This window comes from Drosophila biarmipes, chromosome 2R (assembly GCF_025231255.1).
Source record: "Drosophila biarmipes strain raj3 chromosome 2R, RU_DBia_V1.1, whole genome shotgun sequence".
NCBI classification, from domain to species: Eukaryota; Metazoa; Arthropoda; class Insecta; order Diptera; family Drosophilidae; genus Drosophila; species Drosophila biarmipes.
Genome location: NC_066615.1, coordinates 14,735,792 through 14,753,571, shown reverse-complemented (window position 1 = coordinate 14,753,571; position 17,780 = coordinate 14,735,792). Strand labels below are relative to the sequence as shown.

Sequence of the window (17,780 nt, the reverse complement as noted above, 5' to 3'; positions counted from 1 at the left end):
CTTTGTTTTGTTGTCAATTGATTTTGGACTGGAGCCGAGTCCAGTTCTCATTTATTCAATACTTTTGTCCTACAGCTAGGGGAAAAAACGTTTTTTGACTTTCACAGATTAGATTTACTCAAAAGAAAGTAATTCCTATAAAGGAAAAACATTGAAAAGTCGTGTTAAATATGATTTAATTATAATAGTTTTTAACAATTTAGATCGAATTCTGTGAAAGTGAAAAAAGACGTTTGCTTTGAATAATTATCTTTATGTGCTAGATCTCCTGTTTGGGCTTGTTTTGCGAGGAGGCGTTGCGCGATATCTTCAGGATATTGGGGGGCTTGGGCTGGTTCTTGTCCGCCTCGTATTGGGCGCGGTGCAATCGCTGGCGATGCTTGTACATGTTGGCGCTGCAGAAGAATGTCATCGGGCAATTCGGACAGGTGTAAAGAACCTCGCCGGTGTGGGTGGATGTGTGTTCCTGCAGGGATTTTACAAGAGTGATCAAACAAGGCCTTCAGAGGGCATCTTGAACTCACCTTCAGCTCCTGCGGCCGTTTGAAGGCCTTCTCGCACATGGTGCACTTGAACTTGCGCTCGCACTCGTGATTGTGGTAGATATGACGCCGGAGAGCCCTGGCATTTGGAGACACCTTGGCGCAGATGTGGCAACGGTGCTCTCCCGCACTCTCCACATGGATGCTCTTCATGTGCTGCTTCAGACCGGTCATTCCCTTCAGCCAGGCGCCACAAATCTGGCACTGCTTCAGCTCCGGCTCCGGACGCGGCTTGTCCGAATGCATCAGCTCCTGGTGCTTCTTTAGGATGATCTTGGTGCGCATCTGCTTGCCGCACTTGTCGCAGATGATGGTGCTCTCTGGGTCGTGCATGGAGCTCATGTGGTTCTTCAGCTTGCGCTCGGTAAGGAATCTGTTGGAGAATGTTATATTAAAATTAAACTAGGAGTGAAAGGTGGAGAAAGACTAAACCCACTTCTTATTGCACTCGGTACAGGTGAACTTGAATTCCGACTTGGGCACATGCTTGTTCAGCTTGTGGTAGTCGATGGCCGTCTTGCTGAGGAAGGTCTTCGAGCACAGGTCGCAGCTGAAGGTCAGTTTGATGGCTGGATCCATGTGCACCTGCTGGTGAGACTCCAGGTGCCTTGAATTCTGGAATGACTTCTCGCACACGCTGCACTTAAAGTGGTCAGGATTCCAATGGACGAGCACATGCTCGGCCAGCACTTTGCGCTGCGTGAACTTGCGGCCGCAGCACATCATGTAGCCGGGATCCACCTGGTGGGTCAGTCGGTGGTGGCGCTGCATCTCGGTGAAGTTGTGCACCAGCAGATTGCAGATGGCACACGGCAGCACGTTGGTGAAGAACTTGGCGATGATGACGTCGTACTCCTCCTGCTGTTTCTTGCGCTGCTCCAGCAGCTCGCGCGACATGCGCACCTTCGGCTCTGCCGGTTTCGTCCGCTTCTTGTACTTCTTGGGGCGTACCACCGTTCGCTTGGGCAGCACGGCAAACTCCTGCTTTTCGGGATTGTCTAGTTCGAAGTCAGAGTCGGAGGCATCACTGCCTCCGTAGTTGTCCTCGGAGGAGTCGTCGCTGTGCAACAGGCCTGAGAAATCGGGGTCCGTGGACTCCTCCAAGAACTCGTCGAGCTCCTCTGCCTTAAGGTCAAGTTTGATGTCTTCCGTAGGTTTCTGGGCAGGGGCGATTGCTGTGTCTGCTTTCCGGGGACGACCTCGTCTCTTTTTGGGCGGCGCCGGCTCTGCAGTTTCTTCTACGTCATCCTCATCCTTATCCTTGTCCCCAGCAGCTCCTTCCTCTGCCTTAAGACGCTTCCTTAAGCGCCTGGCTGTACCTTCCACTGGATCCTGAGATTCTTGCGTGTTGGCGGTGCTCTCCAGGATCTCGATGCGGGGTAGGTGGTCCAGCTCGTGTTCTTCTATCTTGACCTCCGGGTAAAAGAAATTTCGCCCATCAAGGGGTTCCGGTGGCTCCTGCAACCGCTCCTCCTCCAGAGTTGGCAGCTTCAGAGTTTCCGGAAAGGAGGAAGTAGCTTGTGTGAGGGGGTCATCCTCCATGAGCAGCACTTTGGTCTCCTGCAAGGAATGCTGCGCTGCACTCACGAACTCGTGCAATGTGTGAAAGTCGGAGACGGTTTTCCAGCAGCGCCCGCAAATCCTGTCGTGGCTCTCCTTGCTGATCTGGAAGGGAAAGTGCTGGTTGACGATCCTGGCCACCTCCAGTTGGACCGCCCGCGCGGACTGCACGTCGATGTAGTCCCCCATCATGGCCGGATACTCGCACATGCAGAGTAAGCAGCACGAAGAGGAATCTGTTGCAAATAGTTGAGTGCAATGTTAACAATTTAGCATCACCATGTTGGGCAGGAACCGCTTTCTATTCCAGATCCCTTCAGCGCCGCAAGCTTACCCATTGCGATTTGTAGCCTTTGTTATTGAAAGTTCAAAGCCATCTAAAGATTTTCTTGTAAAATGCAGTTCTTTATTTACTAATTTGTTTAAAACCGAAGTGCACTCAAAGCCCCCAGCTGTTTTTTCAGTTCACAATAGCAGTGCAAGCTGCGGGCCTTTTGCAACACTGCCGATAACGATAGGGGTTATCGTTGCCTGCAGCTGCCGAAGCGCTGGTCACTCTAAAGGTGGTTAAAAAAGTTATTGTTATTATTTACAATTTTTGAGCCAAATTAAGCTGCATTCGCAGTGGAACTGAGTTCTTTCAACAAAAAAGATCCAGAGAAACACTCCTGTGCCGAAAAGTCACAAAAGCAAGTGGGGAAATATAGATAACTGATGACCATCGCATAATACCATTTGTTTACGTTTTCACTTTCTTATTTTCAGAAGTTCCTAACATGTCGGGTTCAGAAAATGTTTTGGTGAGACTATAGTACACACTCAATCCATATAAACACTAAACTTACACTCCTTCCCAGAGCAAGGAAACCTGCGATGGCAATCCCTTCTCCGTGGAGCTCAAGGAATCCATCTGGTACACCACCGGGGAGCTGGTGGAGATGTTGGAGTGTCCAGGATGTGGAATATCAATGGTGTCGTTCAAAAACCGCTTGTCCCACGTCAAGAAGTGCTTCAGCATCAAGCGAAGGGGTCCTTTGTACAGGATTTACGGGTATGCCGAGTGTAAATGCGGCTTACTCATAGCAGACACGCTCAAGGCTCAGAAACTGCATTGTTGTTCGGTAATTAAGCTCAGAACTATGGTCCTTCAAGCACTAAGATGTATCTGTTTACACAGGGTAAAGTTCGCCCCTGGAAGCCACCTAAAACTGCGCCATCCATCCCTCCGAAAAGTACTGCGGATAATTCACCTACACCTCCTACACAATTTATACTCAAAAGCGAACCTGTCAAGCCCACCGGAAAAACATGGATTCGCAACTTTATCAGCCCCATTAAGCAAAATAATGTATCGTCCGTAGACGTTTCCTATTCCAACAAGCCAACGTCGAGACCACGTGTTCGTAATTTTGACAGATCCCGAAAGCAGGCTCCCAAAGAAGTGTGTGTTTACTCCATAATTAAGAGGAATGGTGTCATCTCAGTTGCGGGAAGATCCATCTTGCGACAGCGAGGGAGCAACGAAAATCCTATCATTATTAAGAAGCGAATACTGCGACTGCCCGTAATCAACCAAAACGCAATGGCGTGACAAAATATATCATAAATATTAGTAAACTTAACAGTAAGTCATATTCTCATGGAAAGTACATTAAGTTTACGTTTTTGCTTAAGAACTTCTGCTTAGTTACATATCGGTTCGTTGTGAATTTTGTAACTTAAGGGAAAATGCAGTGCACTTTCTATTTTAAGAAGTTTTTTATTTTTACTTTACCAGTAATAATATATGTATGTGTTACATTTTTCTTTTATTTTCCTTAGTACTTTAACTTATAGGTTATACTAAGTTGCCAAATCAAAGTTGCATTGATTAAATAGAACTAACTCGTGTTAGATGTATTATAATTTTATAAATGAATTAAAATAAAAATAAGCTAAGGAAACGGATTCGAAAATATAAACGCCTAGATGTTTTATTGGTGGCATCACTTTATATTTTTATATGTTTTACATTGCCATTATTCAATTTTTATTGATGATAAGGATGGTTTTCCTAAAACTATTAATAGGGGAAGATTTTTTTATTTTTAAATTAAGCGGTTCCGTAGTTTAAGGCTAGTTTTTCGGTTAGGTTCCATCGCTTTTTACCACCTGGTCACACTTCTGCGCGAGCCAAAGCAAAATAATCCACGTAAAAAGGTTGATATCCCGGCGTTTATTTATAAATTATCCGATGTCAGCCGCCAGGAGCCAGGAATACGACTGCACCACGAAGTGCAGACTCCGCCAGCATGGAAACACCATCACCGCCGCGCTGACGAAGCGCTCCATTGACCACCAGAAGCTGGCGGCTTTTATTTTCAAGACGTGCGGAAATTTCGCCAATATTCTAGACGACCTGGTGGGTGGTGAAATAGGAATACCCCTAGAAGCTCCTATATATATCTCCCAATGATAGGGCCGATCGGCGGTGCACATGTCCGCCTCCACGGCGCGCTACGAGATTCTGGAGTGGCTGCTCAACCATGGAGCATACATCAATGGTCAGGACTACGAGTCGGGAAGTAGTCCACTGCACAGAGCCCTCTACTACGGCTCCATAGACTGTGCCGTCCTGCTGCTTCGCTACGGGGCCAGCTTGGATCTCCTGGACGAGGACACCAGGTGTCCCCTGCAGGCCATCTGCCGGAAGTGCGATGATGAAGAGTTCGCCACGGATTCCCAGTGAGTGAAGGCCAGGAAGCTGATGATTTCCATTGTACCTTACCTCTTATATATCTAGGAACGATGTCCTGGTCTGGGGCTCCAACAAGAACTACAACCTGGGCATTGGCAACGAGCAGAACACCAATGCCCCGCAGGCAGTGGACTTCTTCCGCAAGTCCAACCTGTTTCTGGAGCAGGTGGCCCTGGGCGCCTACCACAGTCTGTTCTGCGACAAGAAGGGTCACCTGTACGCGGTGGGTCATGGCAAAGGCGGTCGCCTGGGCATCGGAATGGAGAACAGCCTGCCTGCCCCCAAGAGGGTGAAGGTCTCCTCAAAACTGGGTGACGACTCCATACGGCACATCAGTGTGTCCCGCCAGCACTCGCTGGTGCTCACGCAGCGCTCGCTGGTTTTCGCCTGCGGCCTGAATACAGACCATCAGCTGGGCGTGCGTGATGCCGGCGAGCACCTCACCCAGTTCAAGGAAGTGGTCGCCTTGCGTGACAAAGGTGCCAGCGATCTGGTGCGCGTGATCGCCTGCGATCAGCACTCGATAGCCTACGGCAGCAGGTGTGTCTACGTGTGGGGGGCCAATCAGGGCCAGTTTGGCATTAGTGCCAACACGCCGAGCATTATGGTGCCCACACTGGTGAGTTATTGCCATGTATTTTGGCAGCCTCTAATGGACTTTCCTGCAGATAAAGCTGCCTGCCAGGACTACCATCCGCTTTGTGGAGGCCAACAATGCAGCCACAGTAATTTACAGCGAGGAGAAGATGATTACTCTGTATTATGCAGACAAAACTAGATATATTAAGACGCCCAAGTGAGTTTGCTTTCTTATAATGGCGTTTTATGTTACAATGTGAAACCCAACCAGCTACGAAGATCTCAAGAGCATATCGGTGATGGGTGGCAACCTTAAGAACTCCACCAAAGGCTCGGCGGCGGCTCTGAAGCTTTTGATGCTGACTGAGACGAATGTGGTGTACTTATGGTACGAGAATACTCAACAGTTTTACAGGTAAGAAACTCAAGAGAGTTAAACACTCCTTAATATTTATGTCCTCCCTTTGCAGATGTAATTTTTCACCTATCCGCCTGCCTCAAATCAAGAAAATCCTGTACAAGTGCAATCAAGTGATGGTGCTCTCCGGGGATGGCTGCGTTTATCGGGGGAAGTGCAATCAGATCGCCCTGCCGGCGTCAGGGCTGCAGGAAAAGTCCCGGGCCAATCTGGACATCTGGCAGGACAACGATCAGAACAAAACGGAAATCTCCCGGGAGCATGTGATCCGCATCGAACTGCAGCGAGTGCCGAACATCGACCGCGCCAACGACATTTTCTGCGATGAAGGCTTCTCCTCCTTTGCAGTTCTACAGGAGTCGCACACCAAGTACTTCCGAAAGCCCGCACTGCCACGCAGGGAGCACAGCTTCAAGAGGCTACTCCACGAGACCAGCGACTGTGATGCTGTCCACGATGTAGTGTTCCATGTGGATGGCGAGAAGTTCGCAGCCCACAAGTTCATCATTTACAGTCGAGCGCCAGGCCTTAGGGAGCTCATACGGTGTTATCTGGACAAGGACATCTATCTCAATTTGGAGCATTTAACGGGGAAAATGTTTGAATTGATTTTAAAGTACATCTACACTAGTTACTGGCCAACAGAGGATGGTAAACTGAGATTATAATCGAGCAAGTTCCTATTGATAACTGAAATATCTTATTTAGATATCGACTGCATCCAGCAAAGTCTGGGGCCCGCGAACCCTCAACAGCGCACGCGCACCTGTGAGATGTTCCTTCCACATCTGGAAAAGTTTCAACTAGTCGAACTGGTCAAGTACGTGCAGAGCTACGTGCGTGACCACCAATTCCCAATGGTCAATATCCGTCAGCGGTTTAATCGCTTATATCGTTCTGATTATCCGGAGCTTTACGATGTGAGGATTGTGTGCGAGGACGGAAAGATACTAGAGGCTCATAAGTGCATGTTGGTGGCACGTTTGGAGTATTTCGAGATGATGTTTATGCACTCCTGGGCGGAACGCTCTTCTGTCACCATGGAGGGTGTTCCCGCGGAGTACATGGAGCCGGTTCTAGACTACCTATACAGCCTGGAAACAGAGGGCTTCTGCAAGCAGGGCTACCTGGAGACTTTCCTCTACAACATGATCACCATATGCGACCAGTACTTTATTGAGTCTCTACAGAACGTGTGCGAGTCTCTCATCCTGGACAAAATTAGCATACGAAAGTGCGGCGAGATGCTGGAGTTTGCCGCCATGTACAACTGCAAACTGCTGCAGAAGGGCTGCATGGATTTCATTTGCCAAAATCTGGCAAGAGTGCTTTGCTATCGCAGTATTGAGCAGTGCGATGGAGAGACCCTGAGATGCCTAAACGAGCACTACCGAACGATGTTTAAAAGGGTGTTTGACTATCGGCAAATAACCCCATTCTCAGAGGCTATAGAAGATGAGCTATTGCTCAGCTTCGTTGACGGTTGTGAGGTGGATCTGGACTACAGAATGGATGCGGTTTGTGTTTCCATATCAATCTTTGAATTCGGTCTAATTTGATTTCGTTTTTTTAGGAATCCAAGCTCAAGCAGGCCGCCAAGCATAAGCAAAGGGATTTGCGCAAGCAGGGAGCACGTCACCAGTATGAACAGCAAGCCATATCCAGTATGATGAGATCGCTAAGCGTTAGTGAATCGGCTCCGGGATCAGAGGTGCCGACATCACCCCAGGACAGCGCTCGCAATGAGGCTAAAAACTGGTCGCGAGTGGTGGACAAGAAGGATCAAAAGCGGAAACAGGCTGAAACTGCTTTTAAAGTAAACAACACACTTAAGCAGGAAGAGCCACCTGCTCCTGAACTGATTCCCATTGAAAGGAAGTCCCTGAAGGAGCAAACGCCTCCGCCATCCTCCTCTGAAACGGAATCCACCACGCCGTTGAGCAAGAGCTACAACCTTGACTTTAGCTCCTTGACGCCCCAGTCGCAGAAACTGTCGCAAAAGCAGCGGAAGCGTCTTTCCTCCGAATCGAAGAGTTGGCGGGCCAATAACCCACCCCTGGTGGAGCAAGCCACCACTCCAGTGGCTGTGCCCAATGCCTGGGGGGTAACTGCCACTCCGTCGGGCTCGTTCAATGACTCGTTCACATCTCCGACCACTGGAAGCAGTTCGGATCCAACTTCGTTTGCCAATATGATGAGAGGGCAGGCCGCCTCCTCCACCACACCCGCGGAGCACGGGCAGAGCTTCTCGCGCATCCTGGCGGATGAGAGGAGACAGAGGGAATCCTACGAGCGGATGAGAAACAAATCATTGGTTCACACGCAGATCGAGGAGACTGCCATTGCCGAGCTGAGGGAGTTCTACAACGTGGACAACATCGATGACGAGACTATAACCATAGCCCGCATGTCCAGGCCCAGTGACATCAATTTCAGCACCTGGCTGAGGCAGTAATGCGGAACAGGTAGCTTAGTGCAGTGTTTGTCTTGTAGATTTTGTTTTTATTTGAGTGTCCGAATTGTGAGGGACTTTGAAGCGTTCTACTGCGACCGGGGCATCAAATGTAGAACTCGGAGCCGCCTGCAAAGAAGCTCACGATGTACTCGCTCTGAACCAGATGCAATCGGGAATTGGACGGCACATTGGGTAACAAACTTTATTGCATGAGCACATAGATTATACAGATAGATATAGATATTTACAAGCTGGGGGACACACTCAACAATGAGGCAACAAGACAGGAGACGAATAAATAGCCATCTAAGCTAAGCTAAACCGAACCGGACCCGAAATAAACCCGTTGCTTATGCAAATGAGAACACGATGAACGAGGGGGGGCTTGACACAGAGTGAGATGGAGCAGATGGAACTGGACGGGAGATGGACGGAGGCGAGCGATGTGACTTGTTTAAAAGCACTCCTTACGAAAGGCGAATCCGTACTGGTCGCATTTGTATCTGAGCGTTTTGGCCAACTGTGGTGGGCCGCAATAGAAGACGGTGACCTTGCCCTTCTGCTGGGCCTGCAGCTGCTTAAAGACCTTATCCCAGTTGGGTCTGCCGGCATTGGTGCGGGTCTTCAGGCCAGTGATCAGATCCCGCTTGCCCTGGTAAGGATAAGTAGTTAGGAATGGAGTAGTTCATGGTCTATTTTCTGGACTCACTTTCTCGTGCAGCAAATCCAATGCCAGTTGTAGCCCCACTGCCTTCATGTCGGTTCTTTGCAGGGCACTCGTTATGTACATGTGCATGTCCAGGAAGCTGAGGAGAAACCATTGGCTTACTTCTCTCAACAGACACTTTTAGCTGAACTCACCGCTCCATGGCTCCGCCCAGCTCAGCCTGCTCGATTTCCAGTTGGGACAGCAGATTGACGAACCACTCGAAGGACCTTTGATCCCTGTTTATCCAAAAGAAGTCCACCTTGCGCAGGTTCATCACAGACTTGGGTATCTCACTGGCCCACTCGAACTGGCACCTCGGGCAGCTGTGCCTGGCCTTCCAGTATCGATGCATAATGGACTGTCCAGGGGATCGAGTTATAAAATTGGATCAAGGATTATATAAAGCTGATATACCTGCAGGATGGAGGCAAATGGAGTGACTCCAATGCCTGTGCCTATAAGCACAGCATGCTGAGCCCCAAAGATGTGACTGGAGGGCGCTCCATACGGACCGTCAATGAAGATCTAGGAGGAGGAACACAATATTAGCATTAGGTTTAGGTTAGTGGGTTAGCCCTTGGTTGGCCTTTGGTATGTGTGTTGGTGTAACCCGCACCTCCATGACTCCCGCATCGAGTGTGACTTTGCCACCGCTGTTAGTTGTGGAGCTACCAGTTGATCCGCCACCGCCTCCGCCTGATCGGTTATTTATGGAGGTGGACAGGGAGCGCAGGAAAGTGGGACGCCGCAGAATGGACTTTCTGCTGCCGGATCCCGTTTGTGTTTGGTCCTTTGGTTCGAATTAATTTGGTTCGCAATTAGTGGCTTGGATGAGTTAGTTAAGGGCGCTTAGGAGCCGGCAACTTACCTCCAGCGGCTTGGAGGCCACCTCCCCCGCCAAACTGAGACGGGCCACCTGTGACTTGTCCACCGGATCCATCTTGGCACCCAGCTGGCCCTGTTCCGCCCGGCTGGCCGGACTTGCTCCATTGGCTTCTCCGGCAGTCAGCTGATGCTCCCGCTCCTCCATGCTGGGCGTCTTGAAGGCGATGATCGTCGGTTTGGTGCGCATGTAGCGGAAACTCTGCGCCAGGGACTTGTTCTGCGGACTTAGGTAGGCCAATCCCACGCTGTTGTTCCTGGCCCGACGCACACGCTTCTCATCGAAGGCAGACTCGGATTCGGAGCGACCAAGGGCTCTAAGGCTGGAATAGGATAGGAGAAAGGTAAGTCGATGATTGATATTCTATCTATAGCCAATACTTACGCCTTGAGGCGACTCCTCTTTTTGCTCTTCACACTGATGTCCGGCAGGGAGATGCTCTTCTCCAGTGGTCTCTGCTTGAGGCTGGACTCCTCCCGTTCGCAATCAGCAAGAAAAGCTCCATTTGGAGTGCCCTTCTTGGGCTCCACCGTCTCCTTCCGGGAGAAAGTGCGCTGCAGACTCTTCTTGATGCTGCGTATGCGGTTTACCCCTGTGGCTGGAGTATCTGGAGAAGCTCCCGCCGTGGGCTTTCGATTCTGTCGAGGCGGGCGCACTGGCGGCACAGCCTGCACGGCCAGATTCTTGGCCAGAAAATCCGTTTGCGGTGTGGCAGATCTTTCCCCTGCCAGCGCTGGATTACGTGCCTCATTAAGGAGCATGAAGCTGGGCGTGGGAATCGCGTGCATGTGCTGAGGAATCTCCTGCGAAGAGCCACCCTGCTGGATCTTCTGCTGCTCCCTCTCGAAGTAGCGGTACAGACGATTGGTCCACTCGCCCACAGTGCGTATGTGCAACCACATGTAGTCCTCCTGTTCGGGGGCCGAGCTGATGGTGAATGGATGCCACTCGTAGTTGGCAATGGCCGGGATGTTCACGAAGACGTAGTCTCCGGGTCGGAAGTTGAAGTGATGCGGTCGCTTGATCACCAGGTGCACCACCTTGGAGGGCAGCAGCAGTCCGGAGCTGATATACGTCTTGCCATGCTCACCCCGCATCCAAATGAAGCGCAGGGCTCGTTCAACTATGTAAACGAGTCCCGGCAGCAGGAACCACTTCCAGAAGTTGGGGCCATGGAAGAGGCACAGCACCCAGAAGGGCACGTACAGCAGATGCGTCCAGTAGAACACCTCGAAGCTGCCCTTTCGCCTCACGAAGGGCTGTGAGCACACGAACATCACCATCAGGATGGCCAGCAGAGCTACCCCCGTGGGATTCGCACAGCCCGGGATCAGGCCAAACAGTCCAGGACGATCTGTGAGCAGCCACTCGCCGATGGTGTAGTGTCCGGCATTAATGTTCGGATCGTTGATCACGATTATGGAGAAGTTGAACAGATGCATAATCGTGTGTACCAGGCTGAAGACGGAGATTGTGATGCCGGTCAGTTTGTGCAGATAGACGTGATGATCCAGCGGAAGGTACGAGGACAGACCACGTCCCCTCAGATAGGTCAGGGAGTGCCGCAGCATCAGGACCAGCACCCAGGCACAGTTGAAGTTCAGGCATTGTCCTTGGGTTGGAAAGTATATTTAATATAAATCTCACAAAACATATTACATTATAAATTCTTGAAACTAAGATCGTTTATGTTCGGTTTGCCCAGGATGCATTAACCCAGTAAAATTCATGATCATATAAAACCGATATTAGCTACCTCAACCAACTGCTTCACTTAATTTAAACTTTTACTACGCTATTAAAACATAAACTACCATTTTCTCTATGGCTTCCTAATAAAACAAGAGAGTTTACGCAGATACGGAGCAGATTTATCGTGGTTTTAAAATGTAGTTAGACTAACCTGGTTAGTCCAATGAAAGGTCATAAAATGCACTTATCTATTATAGGAAGGTAGGTTTTTGCGGTCGGGTCAGTACCAGTACTCACCACAAGCTCTGGCTATGATGACGAATCCATTGCTAGCCCGGTACTGAATAGCACGGGAAACGAAGAGGCACAGGTTGACGGTTATGTAGAAGAAGAGGTACGTGACGAAGACCTGGTTGTTCTTCATGTAGGCCAGCGAGAACTGGTGGGGCAGGGAGTTCCAGAATCCCCCCTTAGCAGCTCCTCCCGCCTGGCGATCCTCCGCGATGGGCACTAACCAGCGATCGATTCTACAGTATTATATTTAAGTTAGTTCCTTAGATCCTTTTTTCCCCCTTTCAGTTCTCACGTTATGCTGAGGTTTTCCAGGAGACCGCCGTGCTTATGGAGCTGGTTCTTCAGCGCCTCGTAGGTGATTTCTCCACTGTTATGGGGATCGGCATCCTCGAACATGGCGCTGGTGAGGTCCTCGATCTGGTCCTCGGAGAACTCCATTCCGTTCTCCTTGATGCAATGTCGTATGACATCGTGCAGCTCCTTGTGCTGGATCAGTCCGTCGCCTGGTAAGTCGGAGAGAGGATGGATCAGAAGGGAAGCCTGATTTAAATTTGTAAACCCACCATCAATATCGTAGACTTTGAACAGAAAGCGGATCTTGTCATCGGCCGACTGACCAGAGAACTGGTGTATCGCATCGATAAACTCCTGCAGCGAAATGGAGCCCGAGTTGTCCTTGTCGAAGATTTGGAAGACGCGCTCCGTGAAGAAGGGCTGTGGAAAAAGATAGAAAGCTATATTGCAATATTTCCTTAAGGTAGGACCGTTCACTACTTTCTTAATTAGTAAAATGTCAAAATTAAGTTTTAAGTTAATTTTTTTTATGTTTTTATTTTTTTATTAAAAAGCTGTTATAAACTTGTTATAAGAGGAGAAATTTAAAAATACATTTCCAGGAAATTACAATTTATAAATATTATATTAGTAAAGTAAAATGAAAATGTATCTCAAAAGCTTACAACTGTAATTTCTATTGTCAGAAAATTAACACATTTTTTTCTTCATATTTTTAGTTATATTTAAAAGCTAGTTGATTATTAACAATTACATATTTGAGCAAAAACCACCTGTAGCCAAGTATTTCAGTTTCTGACTCATTCCCGCAACTCACGTTTTTTGAGGTGACTATCTTCTGGAACTCCTCCCTTCGGATCTCCTGCTCGTTCCCCACGGTGGTGCGGAAGAGCTGTTCCAGCCGGGCCAGCGAGCTCTTGTCGAATCCGGTCCTGGGTCGGGAGTTGGTGAGGTGGGAAATGAACTCCATCACCTGGTTGGTGGACACCAAGTTGCTGCCATCCACCTCTATCAGGCGGTAGAGCTTGTCAAGAACCTAAGGGAGGAGTTAAGGACTTAAAGTCATTTCTCAACTTAAAAGTAAGCACCTACCCCCCTCGTGTGCCAGATATCGCGGAAGTTCTTGAAGCTAACCCTCTTGTTTTCACCGCAGATCACATAGGCCACCGACTCGATCTGTTCGGCGAAGTCCATCTGGCGATCGTCGCTGAAAGAGGCCAATATACGTACATATAAACACTTTAAATTTTACGATACCCAATATAATTACTCCCACCGCTCTTGGTACAGCTACACAGAAAAACATTTAGCCAGAAAACGATATTCCGAAAATCCTTTGATTTCAAAATGAGTCATGCAAATAAATCTTGAAATTGATTTGGAAAATAATGAATGCCTTCGCTGATAAGAACCATATAAAACTGATTTATGAAGTTGAATCACTCAATAAGATACTATCGAAAATATGCGCTAAAAAACTGGAACTCGAAATTCAATAGCCTGTTTTACTGACACATATTTTTCCATCTGTATCTTGGCTGATTCCATTTGCTGATTTACATGTGTACTCCATCAGCACTTGGCAGCCGAACGCCTAATTATTTTGATTAGTGTTTGAAGAGAAGTGTGTACTTTTACAAGGCATGATGATGTTGTTCGGTTTTAATTGTTCTGGAGCTGGCTTTATAAATATAGTAGGTGATACGATATGATGTTGTTTTCTTTTTTTTCTGTGCACGCGATACCGATCCTGATACCCATCCCCCCGCATCCACTGATCTCGCTGCTGCTCGCACTATATTTGTATTTGAATGACTTCATTACGACAGGCAGCCCATGACAGTTGCTGGCTGCAGAGCAGAGCGGAGCAGTCCAGATGCCCAGTTCCAGGCCAGAGCCAACTGTCGAGGCACGCGGACTATGTTAGCTGTTGTATATGTTAACACACGGCGCAGATAGCATCGCCATGGGCAACGGACATCGTCTGGGAACGGAGCTGGCAACTGGCGACTGGCATCTGGCATCTGGGGCTTCTGGTCGGCGCAGCTGGAATGCCTGGAGCACGCCAGCCAGGTGCGTGTGTGGAGGGATCCGCGTGGATCGGATGGCGTCGCATCGGATCGAAGTGTACCACATCGGATGGCTCTTTTTGCCAAGGCGAGCTAATTGTTTTGGCACCGTCGCAGCAGCAGCAGCAGCGATCTCAGAGGAGCATCCTTCGCCTCCGCCTCCTCGAGCAACCCACACTTACGTTAGACGACCCTTGAGGTGCTCGATCCAGCGATCTTGCAGCAAATGGCCATTCCGCTCGAGATCAAACAGCTGGAAGAGCTTCTGCTGGAATTCCTGTAAGTAAGACCGAAAAAACAAGTTGTAAAGCGATGAATTTATGCGTCTCCTGCGCTTCTGGCCAAGTGTTAATTAATTTACGTTCGCATTGTTTGTAGAAGCATTTGTTTATGCCCCACCATCGAAGATTTATTCAGGCGGCGAGTGTTTACCGAGGGTATTACCCACGTAATGAGCATAATCAAGTGGGTGTTCTGGTCCCACGAATCGGGGTATATAGTACCCACATAAGCATGCGGTAGTGAGGAAGACGAATGGCATAAATTAGCCGCCTATTAATATTTAAATGGCATTCGATCTCACGATCATGAGCGCCCAGCATTGTCTGCAAATCGAAGCGCATCTTCGCATCGTCTTTTGCATTTGGTCACAGTCGGCGATCCATGGGAGACGGGAGATCTCCCGGCGATGATGAAAAATGTGCATATTTAACGGATGAGCCCTGACTGGTTGAACGGCTTTCGGGGAGCCCATAAAACAAAATACTCGTGGCCGCTCCGGCGAAACAAAATAAACACCAGCCGCAAAAACCCAAGCCCATCAACCAAAACGGGTTTTACGATCGACCAGCGATCGGGTAAAGGACCACAGAATAAGTGGCACAAGGTCAGGCGGTCTGGAGTGCACTTCTCGAGACCCATATCCATTACCACTCCGACTCCCATTCCCAACACAAATCCCACCTATTTGGATCCGTGTGATGATGTAATTTATGGCCAGTCGCAGGAAACTAGATTGTTTTTAATGCGGTATCAACAGAACATAAATAAATATGTCGTTTTTAGCCTGGCTGTTAGCCGATCGGGACCTAATTTATAGTTTTCGCCGCATATTACAGCATTTACGTTTTCGAGGGGGAGTCATTGGTGATGGGTTTCTTATTAAAAGAGGGGGACCGAATATCACTTTCACCTTGAAGTACCAGCTTAGTAATATGGGAACCATTGGATGGGCGTTTTGTTATATATTCAAAAAAAGGTTTCAGACTCAATATCATCTTGAAGAACTTTTTTTTAAGATCTTGTTTTTTTATATATATTATATTTGTTTTGGTTGTTGGTGTTGGCTATACTACGGATTTATTTGTAGCACCCTGCTTTTATCTATTAAAGTTTAGTTTTTTAGATTTTTTATTTTTTCTTTTTATTAATTTTTTTAACATCACTTTCTTCTTGATTTTATAAGAACATTTAGATGTAATATGTTTTTTAGTACTATTAAAAATGTTGACTACACCACAAATTTATGTCCAGGATCATGTTTTTCGTTAATTTTATTAATTTGTTTTTAAATTTCACTTTCAAGGATCCTCCCCGAAGGACTCACCTCGTCCAGGAAGAGCTTGCGGAAGGCCTCCCTTGTGTGCTTGCCCTCGCCCTCGTCGAAAAGAGCACTGCACTCGGATATGAGCAGCCAGCGCTGCTTCTCCCGGCGCGCCTCCAGCTCCATGGAGCTGCAGTTCTTATCTAAATTGAGGTTGTATCGTTCCATGTACAAATTTGATTGCCGCTGATTCGGATTTCCATTCCCGTTCCCATTCCCACTTCCATTGGCACTGGCAATCGCTTCCTGCTTGCCAGCGCTGGCAACAAGAATACTCGGCGAGCTGGCCACGATTGCCGCCGGTTCATCAGCACTGGAGTCCACTGCATTCAGGTGCAGAATGGCCGCTTCGCTGGCGCTGCTATCACTACCACTAGCACCAGCTGGCTGCACTTCCTCGGCAATCGCTTCCTCGGGGGAATCGCGTGCGCCATGCAATCTCTCCAGATACTGGGCAGCCTGTTGGAGCACGTGACTCACACCCGTGGGAGCTGGCTGCTGGATGGGCTGCTGGGCAGGAGTCTGCGACTGGGGCAGCTCATCGGAGAAGGACACTTTCTTGGGCGATCGCGAGGGAGTGGCGGGTATCTCCAGGGAGCGGCTGGAGGAGACCGAACCGCGGTGGTTACTCGAATCCTGTTCCGCGTCCATGTCCTTTTCGGGGGAAGGAGGCGACTAACTAAGGGGTAATCACCAGAAAACACTGCCCACTCGGTTTCACCACATGCCCAAAGAGTGGGTTATCAGATTATCCTTGAGTGGGAGGTTAAGACACGGCAGCAACACTATTTTACAGCAGCAACACCACTTTGAAAATTAAGTTAAGTGCTATGAATTTTCAACAATTGTTATTTATTTAAGGTACCGGAGGCTTGGCTTATTATTTCTAGGTGTTATCCTCGTTTGACTGCCCTAAGCACAGCAGCAACACCTTGGTAAAGCCGCAGCAATATGAGTATTGCACGGCGGCAACACGACTTCGGAATTCGAAAACTGAACCACACTCAAGTTCAATACGGGCCAAAGGTGTGTGGGGGCTGGCTGTTAGTGGGTATTATCCTGGCGTCGGGGGCTTAGGCACAGCAACACGGCGGCAACACGACGACGGTGCGACAGCAACACGACGACGGCACGGCAGCAACACGACGCGACTCAGGCAAGAAGCAACACCAATCGGCGGCAGCGGCGAGCAGCAACTGAAAGCGAAAGCCAGGCAGGTGAGGTGAGGGCCTCGGATCGCCTCGGATCGGCGTGCTATAGCCGCAGCTACATGGTGTTGCACGGGTATGGGTGAGCGAGACTGAGCCGATCGCTGGACGCTTTGGAAAACGCGTTTGCCCAATATCGGTTCAATATTTCAGGCTTCTGCCGGCCAGCGAGTTTTAGAATGGACATGCAATGTCCCAGCCGATACAGTACGTATTCGAGCAAGTATCTTTGTATCTGGGTATCTACACATCCGACTCATAAAATGGCTGCTACGCGCGATGATTGCTCCCGGGTCTGGCGATGTGTGTATGGGTGCCTGATATTCTCGATATTCTAATTTGGTTTTTGCGACTCACAGCGGGGGCTTCTGTGTACTTATTCGATAAGGGCTGCAAATAATTCAGGTGTCGCGGCGACGTCTTCATTTTTTAATTTCAATGCCCGTGTTTCGTAACAATCAAACTTGTTTATGTGCCGGAGCAGTCGAACGTGTCTATTTCCGAATTCCCGGACCAGAGTGCACGGCACATACCGTCGCCTTTGTTGCGAACTGCAATCGGAATGGCCACTGGGCTTGGGTTTAAGATGGGTCTCAGCTCTGGCACTCATCGCATATTGGGTCAATGGCAATGGGTCACGCCAGCTGGCCAGGAAGTGAGTGCGTGATTGGATTCGGGCTCGGATTTGGCCAATTCAGATTCGAGAGCTCGGCTCTAAGCGGTCAATCCGGCCCAAG

At 48.9% G+C, this 17,780-nt stretch overlaps 4 protein-coding genes across 6 annotated transcripts; 2 read left to right on the top strand and 2 right to left on the bottom strand.

Moving 5' to 3' along the window:
• Nucleotide 1: 1 nt before the first annotated feature.
• Nucleotides 2–2,584, bottom strand: LOC108036337 (transcription factor grauzone). The gene is made up of 4 exons (XM_017112379.3): nucleotides 2,437–2,584; nucleotides 979–2,338; nucleotides 525–915; nucleotides 2–466 (listed from the first exon to the last, which is right to left on the bottom strand). Exons 1-4 carry the CDS (start codon nucleotides 2,438–2,440, stop codon nucleotides 260–262), a joined length of 1,962 nt encoding a protein of 653 aa, XP_016967868.1. The 5' UTR covers nucleotides 2,441–2,584; the 3' UTR covers nucleotides 2–259.
• A 58-nt stretch (nucleotides 2,585–2,642) lies between these two features.
• LOC108036215 (uncharacterized) lies at nucleotides 2,643–4,063 on the top strand. 3 transcript variants are annotated; one of them, XM_044091932.1, is made up of 4 exons: nucleotides 2,643–2,665; nucleotides 2,868–2,902; nucleotides 2,960–3,223; nucleotides 3,280–4,063. In XM_044091932.1, the coding sequence occupies exons 2-4, from the start codon at nucleotides 2,879–2,881 to the stop codon at nucleotides 3,691–3,693; spliced, it is 702 nt and encodes a 233-aa protein (XP_043947867.1). In that variant the 5' UTR covers nucleotides 2,643–2,665; nucleotides 2,868–2,878; the 3' UTR covers nucleotides 3,694–4,063. The 3 variants fall into 3 exon arrangements, with proteins under 3 accessions (XP_043947867.1, XP_043947866.1, XP_043947865.1); XM_044091931.1 differs by having other exon boundaries at nucleotides 2,655–2,791; XM_044091930.1 differs by having other exon boundaries at nucleotides 2,655–2,795.
• A 190-nt stretch (nucleotides 4,064–4,253) lies between these two features.
• Nucleotides 4,254–8,656, top strand: LOC108036481 (inhibitor of Bruton tyrosine kinase). The gene is made up of 8 exons (XM_017112662.3): nucleotides 4,254–4,503; nucleotides 4,561–4,826; nucleotides 4,885–5,458; nucleotides 5,508–5,635; nucleotides 5,690–5,833; nucleotides 5,889–6,487; nucleotides 6,545–7,353; nucleotides 7,410–8,656. The coding sequence occupies exons 1-8, from the start codon at nucleotides 4,336–4,338 to the stop codon at nucleotides 8,289–8,291; spliced, it is 3,570 nt and encodes a 1,189-aa protein (XP_016968151.1). The 5' UTR covers nucleotides 4,254–4,335; the 3' UTR covers nucleotides 8,292–8,656.
• Nucleotides 8,468–17,010, bottom strand: LOC108036482 (NADPH oxidase 5). The gene is made up of 14 exons (XM_017112663.3): nucleotides 15,839–17,010; nucleotides 14,415–14,509; nucleotides 13,256–13,370; nucleotides 12,981–13,199; nucleotides 12,433–12,583; nucleotides 12,162–12,372; nucleotides 11,873–12,102; nucleotides 10,268–11,495; nucleotides 9,869–10,205; nucleotides 9,617–9,790; nucleotides 9,415–9,525; nucleotides 9,153–9,358; nucleotides 9,001–9,097; nucleotides 8,468–8,943 (listed from the first exon to the last, which is right to left on the bottom strand). Exons 1-14 carry the CDS (start codon nucleotides 16,484–16,486, stop codon nucleotides 8,746–8,748), a joined length of 4,020 nt encoding a protein of 1,339 aa, XP_016968152.1. The 5' UTR covers nucleotides 16,487–17,010; the 3' UTR covers nucleotides 8,468–8,745.
• Nucleotides 17,011–17,780: the final 770 nt, after the last annotated feature.